Raw genomic sequence first — 14,735 nt, 5'->3', positions numbered from 1 at the left:
GGTGACTCCCCTCGGCGCGGGATGGGGGTCCTTCATGTGGTGACCACAGGCAGCATCGCACCGTTCCAACTCACCTCCAAATCCTCCATGGCCGCCATGATCGTCATGATGGTCTGAAAAACAATGGAAAGCAAAGACATTTCAAACTGTGCCTCTAACTGGACATCTCAGCTCAGCATTTTATTCTATTTTTAATGCAAATTACAAGTGAAAATGTGGTTTTTACGCTTTATCCCCTCAGTTATCAGTAGTAATAAGTCAGCTGCACCACAGTGATGTGTCCTGTGGTTTCTCAGCAGCCGTGGAAATGTTAATGTCACACCCACCAGTCAACAACCAACGCGCGGCATCGAGGGAGCCCGAGTATAGCGGGGGGGGGGGGGGGGCTGAGGCGGACTGTGGAAAAGGGCTCCATATCTGATCTGCGCCCCTCAAGCACTGAAGGAGAGATGGCGACTCAATGACGTCTCAGAGGCCCGCCCAGAAACCGCCCCACCTCTACAAGAGGGCCAGTGCCCGGACAAGGGGGGGAACCGTCCCTCCTGCCTCTGCCCCCCTCATAGCTCCTTAACATCACTGGATAGTTCCCTAAATCATGAGCTGTGCCTGAAATGTTCGAAGAATTGAAACCTTTTCAGAGTGTTACAGGCCGGACTGGGCTGAGGTTATCACGGTGCTGTGTGCAGGAGGGAAAGGCTGGCTCTGGACCGGGCGAGTTCTCTGTGCGCACACACGCCCTGTCCAAAGGAACTCTCCTCGCGCGCTTTGAGCTCACATTCTTGTTACTTCACGGGGTCCTTCCTCTCTTTCTATTGAGCTCAGACTAGGACAATGCGCACTGCTCTTTGCTTGAAATGACCTGTCCACACCAGAAGCCTGGGTGAGAAGCCCATACATGTACGCCTTGCCTTTGTGGTGGAGCACGCTCAAACCTGATTTGAGGGGCAACATCTGGCTCATTGATTCTGGGATTTAGATTTTTAATTTTGTTAATAAAGCACTTCAAACTTTCATTGGCATGTGAGTGTATATCTTCGACAGACCCACCCATGAACTTGGACATGGATTTTCAATGTGCCTCCATCATGCAAGCACTGAACTGCTCTACTCTCATTCTGTGAAAGAGTACCTCACGCCTGGCCAGTTAGCACATGTCTTGTGCCTGACCTGAACATGAACGTGTCTGTCCGCCTGACCTTGGCTCGGCCTGACATATGTTCAGCATGTCTGCCAAAAGGTGGGAGGTGGCCTCTCCCCCAGAACAGACAGGCCACTGCTGGCTCCACGGCTATAGGAATGTTTGGCATCATACTACACTCCAAAGAATACATTTAAAAATAGAACCTTAGCTGTCATTTTACTTCGGGTCTCCAAGAGGCCCTATTGGCTGTATTCCACCACAGAAGCACCAGTGTCCTGCAGTACACATGTATGGCAGCCCATCCATGGGAAGCAGCCCACGGGAGGTGGCCTGTGCTCTCACATCTGCCTGGATACCCTCTCGGGTGACTAGTGTGTTATACAAACCAACATAACAATAGATAACAACACATCACATCACATAACATAACACCACATCACATAACACCACATAACACCATATCACATAACATAACACCCCATCACATAACATCACATAACACCACATCACATAACATAACAGAATATAACATCAAATCACATCCCATAGCATCACATCACATCACACCACACCACATCACATCACATAACACAACACCACATCACATAACACTACATCACATCCCATAACATAACATAACACCACATCACATAACATAACACCACATCACATAACACCACATAACATAATATAACATAATATAACATCAAATCACATCACACCACATCATTTCACATAACATAGCCTAACACCACATCACATAACACCACATAACATCATATAACATCAAATCACATCCCATAGCATCACATCACACCACACCACATCACATCACATAACACAACACCACATCACATAACACTACATCACATCACATAACATAACACCACATCACATAACATAACACCACATCACATCACATAACACCACATAACATATTATAACATAATATAACATCAAATCACATCACACCACATCACATAACATAACACCACATCACATAACATCACATAACACCACATCACATCACATAACATACCACCACATCACATCACATAACATAACATAACACCACATCACATCACATAACACCACATCACATAACGTAACATAACACCACATCACACCACATCACATCACATAACACCACATCATATCACATAACATAACACCACATCACATAACACCACATAACATCAAATTACATCCCATAACATCACATCACACCACACCACATAACATAACACCACATCACATAACATAACACCACATCACATCGCATAATATAGCATAACATATACCATCAAATCACATAACATCACATCACATCACATCACATATTATCACATAACATAACATCACATCACATCACATGCCATCACATCACACCACACCACATAAAATAACACCACATCAAATCACATACATAGTATAACACATACTATCACATCAAATTACATAACATCACATCACAACACATCACACCATATCACATGACATGACATGACACGAGACCACATCACATAACATAACACCACATCACATAACACCACATAACATAACATCACATAACATCACATGGCATCACACCACACCACACAACATAACATAACATAACATAACACAACACCACATAACATAACATAAACCATCACATCAAATCACATAACATCACATTACATGACATCACACCACATCACATAACATGACATAACACTATATCCCATCACAAACATATATATCACATCACATCACCTAACATAATATATCATCCAATCACATAACATATCACATAACATCACATCACATCACACCACACCACTTCACACCACACTACATCAGGCTAAACAAATCTATTTTCATTGCCCTAAACGAATTGTTCTTGGCACTACAGTTAGAGGAGGCCTGGCTTACAATCACTACCAACTCCGGATTTAAAACCACAGTGAATAACGCAACCAAACGGATCTCACTGTCTATGGAAAAACAGCCTTCACAAAAAAACAACACGCATGGGTGGTGATACAATCCTATAAAACACTGAAACCTCAACCGTACCTTTGCGAACACTTTTCCCACCAAAAAAAGCATAATTTGACGCTATTAAGGCTGGGGTCATTCCCCACGAAAGATCTTACCACAAAGTGGAAACCGACGTAGTCGACAAAGGAATGCCGTCCCTGCGGTCAAGGTGATGAGTCTTTATTACATCTTTTATGCATCTGTTAATCAGTATCACCAATTAGAAAAACTGACCTTCGAGAATTATTAAGGAGAGAACAAATAAGGACTTGTAGATCGGCGGTTATAAAATGCCTCGGAGGCTCCCCGATGCAACTGTCCTGTAGAGCCACAAAACTCTGGAACGTTGCAGCCAAAGAACTGGACAAAAAACAGAACTTACCATAATATTTCTAGCACATTTCTCTATCGAACTGTTTACATATTTATACATTTTTTTTATCTTGAGGATACAAATTTTATGGTGTTTTTAATCCCTGTTTTTATTAAATGATTACTTGATGCTCAATGTACCATGGTGGCTTGTCCACCCTTTTATGATTTTAATGAAATCAAATAAAAGTATTATTGACTGACTGACATTGGAAAAGCCAATAGGTCTTGCTAATATTAAAGATGCCAAGTTATTTACATGTCAAGCAAAAAAATAAAGGTAAAAACATGAAGGGTAGAGAGTCAGCAGTCTGACTATGAAGGCTTCTGCCCCCCTCATCCTCTCTAAGATGATGTCTTCGGATGATGATGTACTCAATGGGCACTGTTTGGAGACAGCGGACCCACAATCCCCACTTCAATCAGCTTCACAAATTGTTGCCCTCACCGACCCAACCAGAGGAGGCACAAACTGATAAAGGACTTTGTAACACACACACAGCTAATGCAAACGAATGAAGAACTTGCTGTGTGCCACAGAGGACATGTTGGGAGGGAACTGTGGGGCATTTTTACAAAGAAGTGACGCAGGGCGGCGTTAGCTTTCTTGGCTTAACGCTGTGCTCTGCCACTTCTGAAACAAAGGTGTCCCTTCCAGCACATAAACACTCTTAAATGGCAATTTGTAACTTCTATGTTAATCTTTACATAGCTGATCTAGTACCGATATTAAATGCCTGTAATTCACACGCTCCAAAACTGGGAGATACCATACTGCCATGTCTCCCAAATGTGGACGACATAGTCCTAATCAGCCAAACGAAAGTAGGCCTTCAACATCTTATAAACGCTACACAGGACTATTCAAAAGAAAATGGTCTTACTATAAATCTTGATAAAACAAGAACTATTACAGTCAGTAAAAAAAGGGAAAAAACAGCAGCATGGTTCTGGGGGAAGACCCGAATAGAGAACACCTTAGAATATAAATACCTGAGCGTAAAGATAGACAAAGGTGGTCAATTCCTTGCGCAGAGAAACAGGATCAGGCATAAAGGCATTGCCCTGGCAACCTCTTTAAAAACTCCGAACTCTAAACTAAATGGCCCATCGATTCTGCCAATAGCGCAGGTGATTCGTGCAAAGCTACTGCCAACAATTACTGATGGTATTGAGGCGCAGAAAGGAAGAGATGCCAAACTACGTGACTCTACAGTAACAAATACGTATAGGATCATATTTGGGCTGCCTAAATATACTTCGCCCCCGAAAATCAGACTTGAGCTTGGCATACAGAAGCAATCTAGTGCGAGACAAGGGGCATACATCATAGCGTGGGACAAAATACGGAAAGCCAGTCCAGGAACATTAAATGCACAGCTATGGAAAGAGATAGAACGTTAAACCACCTCACCCACAGCAAGATATCTTAAAAACGGCTTAAACAAATTGGGATTGAACCAACTCTGGGAAACACCTACTAGTATCGGCGTGCTTAAGAAACTAGGAGGCATATTATCGAGGAAGAGCGATAAACATCGCTAAGCGCACAGCGCTTTTCTGTTTATCGCCGTCTATCGCAGAATTACATTGCCGTGTTAGCGGTGTATTATCAGCGCCTTGCGAACAGGCGATGTAATTCCATCGATAGATGGCGTGAAACAGAAACATCGCCTGAAATCCAGCGATGATTATGGAGATGCTTGCTGATAAGGGAGTGTGGTCGTCACATGGCGATCCACCTCCCATTATCAGCATAGCTAAGTAAAAGCAAAACCAGACGTTAACTTCATGCGATAACCGCGGTTAGCGCGGTTTTTTACATCGCTGCGGCTGCATTGTTAATAGTGGGAAGTTCTGTTTGCCACGTAAATGAAGCAGACCTTGTGGGGAACGCCCATTTTGCATGTCATTAGGGATAATAATCGCAGACATGCAAAATGATGAAAAAACGGTGATTGCATCAAGGAAACACGCGTTAGCGTGTCCTTGAAAATAGTGAGATAATTATTTCGCCGCTTTTCGGCCGAAATAGGCCACTAAAGCTGCGAAAATGGGCTTGAAGATATGCCCCTAGTTTGGAAAACAGTTAAACGCCTGTGGCGGCTGGAGGATAAAGCTTCACTCTCAGAAAGGTCTCACGGATGGATGACTCTGAACACTTCCTGCGAGCCAGCGGCTCAGAAGTACTTCAATTCGGGTAATGCCAAGCATACAAACATCAGTTTCATGAAGCATAGACTTGGTCTGCACCCTGCATCCAGCATCTTCCACCCTGGCTAAAAGAGAAGGCGGACCCTAGGTGCCGCTTACGCGGGTCAGCACCGGAAGATCTGCCGCACCCACTGTGCTCCTGCAAAGAACTTGCACAAGAACGGAAGCAACTGCTGAAAGTTACATTCAACCAGCGAGGGGTTCGAACCAGGAGGCAGGCTGTCCTGGCATGTTTTGCACTGAGCGTACATTCAACCAGCGAGGGGTTCGAACCAGGAGGCGGGCTGTCCTGGCATGTTTTGGTCTGAGCGTACATTCAACCAGCGAGGGGTTCGAACCAGGAGGCGGGCTGTCCTGGCATGTTTTGCACTGAGCGTACATTCAACCAGCGAGGGGTTCGAACCAGGAGGCGGGCTGTCCTGGCATGTTTTGCACTGAGCGTACATTCAACCAGCGAGGGGTTCGAACCAGGAGGCGGGCTGTCCTGGCATGTTTTGCACTGAGCGTACATTCAACCAGCGAGGGGTTCGAACCAGGAGGCGGGCTGTCCTGGCATGTATTGCACTGAGCGTACATTCAACCAGCGAGGGGTTCGGACCAGGAGGCAGGCTGTCCTGGCATGTTTTGCACTGAGCGACCCTCAACTGAACTCTTCCTTGGTAAAATTCTTGAGGATATGCGAAAAGAAAATGTCAGGAACCGATTTATTGACAGAGATAACCAACCCAGTGACACGGAAAAAAAACAGGAGTAGGAGGAGCTTGATGTCTAGCTCCAACGAACTTTATTCCTGAGCTACAAACTCCTCATTTTGTGTGTATTAATGTTAACACACTCAGGAATCTACGGACTTAAACCAAATATCCAGAAGAATAAACGAGATTTGCGCTGCTGGATATAAAAACTAGGCACTAGGGGGCAGATTTATGAGCCCCTTGCGCCACTTTTGCGTCACTTTTAACATGGGAAAAGTGACGCAAAAGTGGCGCAAGGGGCTCATAAATCTGCCCCTAGGTTTGTAACACTTGCACAATCATAGCACAGTCTTTTAAAATAATTTTTATGTTTTTAGAAGTATGGAGTTTTTATACATAAAAATTGTCTTGAAATTTAATATTCTTGTATTGCAATGGTTTTAACGAACTATGCAAAAAAAATAAACTTTAAACTTCTATGTGAGCTGCCTTGTGCAGCACACATGGAAGTTGCAACTCATCATTTTTCAAATGATTGTTTATGTGCCGGAAGGGACACTTTAGTTTCAGAAGTGGCAGAGCACAGCCTTAAGCCAAGAAGGCTAACGCCGCGCTCCGTCACCTAAATCTCAACTCTCCAGCAGTACGAGCCAGTGAAGGCCTTCGAGGTACCTTCAAAGAGACTCGCTTTAGTTCTTTCACAGTATCTCTTTATTTTAAAACTGAAGCATTTTCAATATTCTATACTACAAAGCCATAATTGTTGCCTGTTTATCTTACACAACTAACAACCACTGGCAAAGCCAATAGTCCTGTCTCATTGTAGGTGTAATGTTAGTTGTTGTAGTATACATCTGGATGGAATAACAGAAGCAGCAGACTTGGATTACCAGTCGGGCAGCACACTATGCTAAGGAAATATTTTTAGCTTATATCTTTTTAAGCCACAGCCTTAATTACATTGGCCACGCCCCTTTGAGAGAGCCCCTAGTGTTTTTATTCCACTTAAAGCCCTGTCTCTGAGGTTGTGTGCACGAGTGCTCCGCTAAAGGGCAGGAAGCTCTGAAGTCGTGCGATTCCCAGCAGGTTCACGAGTTTGGCCTGTGAGCGGGACATGGCTGCATGTCCAGCATCACTGCTCCTGCTGGACAAGGGGTTTCAGTGCAGAGGACTGTGGTACGGATGCACCACTTGGCCTTCCGTGCACTGCTCTCCCTCATAGGGGGCAGGCGGAGCGGCTGTGTTTGAGGCTATGGCTGAGTGATCTTTGGAGGGAGAGGTGCTGAAAGAGAAGGAGGGAATACTTTATCTCTTGGATTTCGGCGCATGCACATATGTAAAGCAGGCAAAGGCTGTCACTCTATATCTATCAAAAGGGATCCAAAGGGATCCTGATAAAGCCTACCTAAAATTATGTACTCTACAATTAGTAGAGTCCTATACTAGAAAAAACACTTGTGGTTAAAGGCTGTCACTCACCTGACAGTTGAGATAACACATGGTGTCCTGTGGGCTAGTGCAACATGTAAGTGTTTCCTACAAGCCAATGATTAAAATAGGGGGCACATTATATGCTTCCTTTGAGTGACAGTTCAACAGAGCAATGGCAGAAGAGGGCTGACCCAAAGTCTTTTACCAAGTATGTAATATTTTGTATTATATTTTAGGTCTGGCTTTATACAGTCATAGCTTTGTCACCAGCTTCATGTTTCTGAAATGTAATAAATATACATTTATGCACACAAGGGCTTTCGGTCAGCGCTCTTCATCTATTGGTCTGATCAAGTCCATTCACATATTGCTTCTACCCACCCCCACCCCCTCACAGCTGCATTGGTCCCTGGCCTCACCTACTTGTAACGCCCCTAAATCTAGTATTTAGGGGCACCCTGAACCTTCCTTCCCCAGATTCCAGATCCTAAAACTACAAGAAGAGCAATAAGAACAAAGACCTGCCCTGCAGCTGCTAAAAAGGGAAGAAGACACCAACTGCTTTGGCCCCAGCCCTACCGGCCTGTCGACTTCCGAACCTGCACCAGCGCGGCATCTCTCGTGGCCAGCAACCTCCCCAACCCCGGAGGACCTGGCTACCTTTTGGCTCTAAGCTCCTGGGACTCCCATGAGTAGAGGCTCTACTCAGAAACCTGTTTCTAATCCCTGGCAGCAGCCCGGAACCGCGAACCCAGCACACTCTGCACCAGCCAAGCCTGGCCAGTGCCGGAGTGGACAAAGACCCTGAGGACGACCCCACGGCGACTGTGACCCCGAGTCCGGCACCCAAGGACCCCCCTCGACATTCCTGAAGGAGCCTGCAGCCTCGGAACCAGGTGCCCCCCCCAACCGCAATCAACAGAGGGTAAGATTCCCGACACCAAAAGGCACCCCTGCACGCGGCGCCCTGCGGCCCCCTGTGCCCAATCCCGGGGTACCCACCTAACCTACAACTACCCAACTTACCTCTCGAAGTGGTGGTGGCACCTGAAGCATCCTCGTCCCCGAGCTTGCAGCCCTTTTCCAAACCGGAACATTCCCATTGATTTCCATTGAGCGCCCGACGGCTCAAAAGCACCCTGCACCCAGCCGCCCGAGTGGCCCTGGCAGTGCAATCTCTACACTGACCTACTCCCCCACTTGCCCTGAGTAAGGGACCAGGAGCCCAGCTCCCACAGCCGCGTGGCCTGCTAGTCAGCAGCCACCAAACCAGGCCCCCCTATTCCTCATAGGCTAACATTGGGCCTAACTCTCTCTGCACCCGGCTGCCCTAGAGCCGCTGAGGGTGAACTAACTGTGCCTATCTGACCTTGGGGGACCCCTGAGTCTTTGCCCAAAACCGCACCTTTGCCAGTCGAGAACTTACCTGAAAACCGCTAACTCTATTTTCTACATAGGGTAACATTGACTGGCTTTTTCTTGAAACTTCGTCTAAGTGTGGACTTTTCAAATCTTCAAATATTCTCTAAAAATCAGCCGAGCGACAAAAACGCAAAAACTCACCTGTTCTCAGGTGGGCTCACAGTGCTGGATCCTGGTGCCCAGCACTAGCTCGGAAAAGTACTTGCATCTATACTTACCAGTAACCCAATTTTCTCCCATAGGAAACCATTGACTGCTTTTCTGTGAAATTTCCTCTAAGTGTTGATTTCTGCAATCTTGAAATATTCTTTTAAAATCGTACAATTTCTGCAAACGTAATTACTTACCTGTTTCTGATAAAGACCCCAGTGCTGAGTCTAGGTACCCAGACCTGGATTACAAAAGTAACGAGAAAGTACTCTACCTGCAACTGGAATTTCTTGCCATAGAGATCCATTGAATGTTTTCTTTGAAATATTTTCCAAGTGTCAACTTCTGAAATAGCTAAATATTATTTAAAAATCATTACAGTAATTAAGTCGACTTTCACCACTTGATTCTGAATATTGCCCCAGGGCTGGATCTAGGAACCAGACCTGGAATTCCAAAAGTAAACTGAACAGTAATTTATTCCAAATAACCTGAATTTACCATTGAGCTCAATGCATTGTTATGTTTAGGAACTAGGATTGTTTATTGCAAATAACTGACTGTTTACAAAAATCCATTGCTTATTGCAAAAGTATTTATATTCAACCTCTCATTCAGAGAAAGTATATTTGTAATCCATTTGTGGTTCTAAAAATAAAACAAGTATATATTTTATACATATAAACCATTGGCCTAGAGTTCAGTTATTGAGTGTGTGAGACCATTTGCTGACTGAGTGTGTACAACAAATGCTTTACACTGTCCTCTGGTACTGCCTCACTGCTCGACCAAGCTACCACTTTTGAGAGTAAGGTTATACCTAACTTTAACCTCTATCAGCCCTTGGGGGACTGTGGACTCTGTACACCCTGTACGTATTAGGGAACAGTATATACAGAGCCACTTTCTCACACTCACAGACACTTAAAAAGTAGCACAGTTCAGTGCCAGGGCTGGTGTACAGTGGCCACTTGTTATATATATTTATATGTGGCTTAAATATATCTTTGATTATTGGATCAGTTGATCCCATTCAAAGATACTAAATGCGTGTGGCCATGTGCATGCACTGGGTGCCAACTTTGGATGTTTAATAAAGACGTTACTATAAAAATATTCAAAGAAAGGTGCCTATCCATGTGTATGCTCGAGCAGACGTTTGTTCAATGCTTTTCTGGAGAAGATTTACAAAAAGTAAAAAAATACAGGACTGGCAGCCAACGCCAGGACTAATGGTTTTGCCACTGCTTGATCAGTGTAGATTGCATCAGGGTGTGTGTAAACAGATAAATCTGCCTCTGGCTCAGATCTAAAAACATGCTGCCACGAACATCAGTAGGTCATGCTGCCAAGAGCATCCGAGGGGCATGCTGCCAAGAGCATCAGAAGGTCATGCTGGTAGGAACATCAGCAGGTCATGCTGCCAACAGCATCAGAAGGTCATGCTGCCAACAGCATCAGAAGGTCATGCTGCCAAGAGCATCAGAAGGTCATGCTGCCAAGAGCATCAGAAGGTCATGCTGCCAAGAGCATCAGAAGGTCATGCTGCCAAGAGCATCCGTAGGTCATGCTGCCAAGAGCATCCGAGGGGCATGCTGCCAACAGCATCAGAAGGCCATGCTGCCAACAGCATCAGAAGGTCATGCTGCCAAGAGCATCAGAAGGTCATGCTGCCAACAGCATCAGAAGGTCATGCTGCCAAGAGCATCAGAAGGTCATGCTGCCAAGAGCATCAGAAGGTCATGCTGCCAAGAGCATCAGTAGGTCATGCTGCCAAGAGCATCAGAAGGTCATGCTTCCAACAGCATCAGAAGGTCATGCTTCCCAGAGCATCAGAAGGTCATGCTGCCAAGAGCATCAGAAGGTCATGCTGGTAGGAACATCAGTAGGTCATGCTGCCAAGAGCATCAGAAGGTCATGCTGCCAAGAGCATCAGAAGGTCATGCTTCCAACAGCATCAGAAGGTCATGCTTCCCAGAGCATCAGAAGGTCATGCTGCCAAGAGCATCAGAAGGTCATGCTGGTAGGAACATCAGTAGGTCATGCTGCCAAGAGCATCAGAAGGTCATGCTTCCAACAGCATCAGAAGGTCATGCTGCCAAGAGCATCAGAAGGTCATGCGGCCAAGAGCATCAGAAGGTCATGCTTCCAACAGCATCAGAAGGTCATGCTTCCCAGAGCATCAGAAGGTCATGCTGCCAAGAGCATCAGAAGGTCATGCTGGTAGGAACATCAGTAGGTCATGCTGCCAAGAGCATCAGAAGGTCATGCTTCCAACAGCATCAGAAGGTCATGCTGCCAAGAGCATCAGAAGGTCATGCTGCCAAGAGCATCAGTAGGTCATGCTGCCAAGAGCATCAGAAGGTCATGCTGCCAAGAGCATCCGTAGGTCATGCTGCCAAGAGCATCAGAAGGTCATGCTTCCCAGAGCATCAGAAGGTCATGCTGCCAAGAGCATCAGAAGGTCATGCTGGTAGGAACATCCGTAGGTCATGCTCCCAAGAGCATCGGAGGGTCATGCTGCCAAGAGCTAATAGATGTACATGTGGTCGTACTGCCTTGTTCAGATTAGGCCTCATCACATATTGAGCTAAAAAGAGAGTTTTGTAGTAGACAACTGCCCAGCTCAATTGGGTCTGTCCAACTCCTGCTGTAGTGGAAATAAAAGTAAACAAAATACAGCCACTTCTGGGCACAGCACTGCTTCACTTGTCCTGCCACCGGTTGTAGAAGCAGTTCACATGCGCAGCTATTCATTCGCTATAAAGTCTATATATTTTTTCTAGGAGTGCACCTGAGCCCCAGGGTTTGATCACCTGAGCTTTCGTTTAAAGGGTCCCTCCTGCTGAGTGACCTACGCCACTTCAGTGCTTGTTTTGGGATCTGTTCTAAGTGACATGAAATAGATGACCGGAGGGAAGCTCCAGTTGTCTGTGATGACACTCTGGACCTCAAGGTGAAAACCATTCACGTAATTCACTGTTTCCCTGCATAGTTCTCTACATTTAACACATTTCTAAAGTGAACAGTGACTCCCTTGGACATCCAGGTGCTACTTTATATGATAGGAAACAACAGGGGAGCCCATCTATAATTGTGTGTGCCCCCATGATCATCTGCCCTCGCTTTTAACTGAGACAAGTGGGCAGAGGAGTAACTTGGCCTCTCCTACCTGTCCCAAATTTAGCCTCTTCTGTGCCCATGACGAGATGGTCTCGTCATGGAGCACAGTCGCGCTGTGCCCATGACGAGACTATCTCGTCATGAAACCCACCCGCGTGGGAAACGCCAGGCACAGGAGGGGGAAAAGGCGTGGCACCGAAGGGGTTAAAACAAATCTGGCCCTCCGCCAACCAACCAATCAATCAGGAATGCTTTGAGTGTGCTACTCATCTGCGAGGGACTCAAGGCGCTGGGGGGGCAGGTTGGGGGGGAGGGTCGAATCTCCGGTCAGTCAAAGAGCCAGGTCATGAGTGTCTTCTTGAAGATGTCCAGGGAGGGGGCGCATCTCCTGTCGATTGGGAGCTCGTTTCAGGTCTTGGCCGTGATGTGGGAGAAGGATCTGCCACCCGTTCCTGCCCGCCACCCCCCCCGCCACTTTCTGTGTCTTCCATTCCCTGAGCCACCCGTTCCTGCCCGCCACCCCCCCGCCGCTCTCTGTGTCTTCCATTCCCTGAGCCACCCGTTCCTGCCCGCCACCCCCCCGCCTTTCTCTGTGTCTTCCATTCCCTGAGCCACCCGTTCCTGCCCGCCACCCCCCCGCCTTTCTCTGTGTCTTCCATTCCCAGAGCCACCCGTTCCTGCCCGCCACTCACCCCGCTGCTCTCTGTGTCTTCCATTCCCTGAGCCACCCGTTCCTGCCCGCCACCCCCCCGCCGCTCTCTGTGTCTTCCATTCCCTGAGCCACCCGTTCCTGCCCGCCACCCCCCCGCCTTTCTCTGTGTCTTCCATTCCCTGAGCCACCCGTTCCTGCCCGCCACCCCCCGCCGTTCTCTGTGTCTTCCATTCCCTGAGCCACCCGTTCCTGCCCGCCACCCCCCCGCCGCTCTCTGTGTCTTCCATTCCCTGAGCCACCCGTTCCTGCCCGCCACCCCCCGCCGTTCTCTGTGTCTTCCATTCCCTGAGCCACTCGTTCCTGCCCGCCACCCCCCGCCGTTCTCTGTGTCTTCCATGCCCTGAAGCTGTGCTCTCTGCTCTCCAGCGCTGATCTGAAAGGCTTTCAGAGAGCCCAGCCAGAGCTCCTGGAGTCCTTGTATGTGGCAGCATGAGTGGTGAATGAGCTCTCCACTGATGCTGCGTCACGGCAACAGAAATACTCAATACATTGATCTGAATCCTGTAATTCCTCCAGTTCAGCATCAAAGATGTTTGCTTTCAGCAGCATGCAACACCCTTAAAACTGCTTCTTTTAGATCAAACAGGACCTCACACGTGAGACATTCCAGCGGGTAACAAAGATTATTTGCAATAATATTAGTGATCTGCCACTGAATTGTAATATTAAAAACACGTCACTATCCCTGAATATTAGATGTCATGACATTTAGAATGTGGAGCAGCGTGCCTGTGCCCTGTCAGTGACCTGCCTAGGAGGGCACGAAAGAGCTGAAACTGTATCATACATTCAAAGATGTCCGAACAGCGCCCCCTGTATGCTTGGCCCAGGGCCCCCGAGATCCTTAAGATGTCCCTGTATGCAGCTCCTAGCAGACAGCTGTAAATTCAAAGAAAGTTCTGCGTCTCTCACCTAGTGGTGCCGAGGACACCTCCAGGGTCCAGAGGGCGACCCCCGCGAGGAGGAGGAGGAGGCAGCCTGCAGCCTTCATGGTGATGCTGGGGAGGGTGCTGAATGCTCCGAGGCTGAGCCCCCACAGGTTTTAAGCTCTCCCTGGGTGGAGTCCTCCTTGTTAATCAATTTAAGGCAGGTCGAGGCACACCTACAACGATTTATGGTGGAGGGAAAACTCCCTGCATGATCACAGGTTCTATTATGGTCCCGGTTTCATCTAATTAAGTAATGCTTTAATTATCAATACCGGTTCATTATTCCATGAGTGAAAGTCTCACGAGAAATTGGATTAACGAAGAGACCCATGGAAACCGAAATTCCAGAATAGAGCCTCCACCTGGAACAGGTAACACACAGCGGGCAGCGGGAGCACGCAGGGGTCTGGGCTTCAGGTACTGAGTCCCAGCTCCTTGCTGACACGCTGGGTGATCCTGAACAAACGTACTTGGAGGCATATCAACACGGGCTTTATCTCTTCTTTTTTGGCTTTAAAAGCCAA

At 47.0% G+C, this 14,735-nt stretch overlaps 1 protein-coding gene across 2 annotated transcripts in view; it reads right to left on the bottom strand.

The window, feature by feature from the left end:
• LOC146808583 (uncharacterized) overlaps positions 1-14,340 on the bottom strand; it is a 76,846-nt gene extending 62,506 nt beyond the window's left edge. For both annotated transcript variants that reach the window (XM_085623603.1, XM_085623604.1), the window contains exons 1-2: positions 14,195-14,340; positions 75-113 (exon numbers count right to left, since the gene is read on the bottom strand). In XM_085623603.1, the coding sequence (XP_085479729.1) occupies positions 75-113; positions 14,195-14,273 (118 nt within the window). In that variant the 5' untranslated portion in view covers positions 14,274-14,340. The remainder of the gene's footprint in view (positions 1-74; positions 114-14,194) is intronic.
• Positions 14,341-14,735: the final 395 nt, after the last annotated feature.

Source organism: Triturus cristatus, chromosome 8, assembly GCF_964204655.1.
Source record: "Triturus cristatus chromosome 8, aTriCri1.1, whole genome shotgun sequence".
Taxonomy (NCBI): Eukaryota; Metazoa; Chordata; class Amphibia; order Caudata; family Salamandridae; genus Triturus; species Triturus cristatus.
The sequence above is the reverse complement of the archived record's forward strand: the minus strand, read 5'-3'. Positions and strand labels throughout refer to the sequence as shown.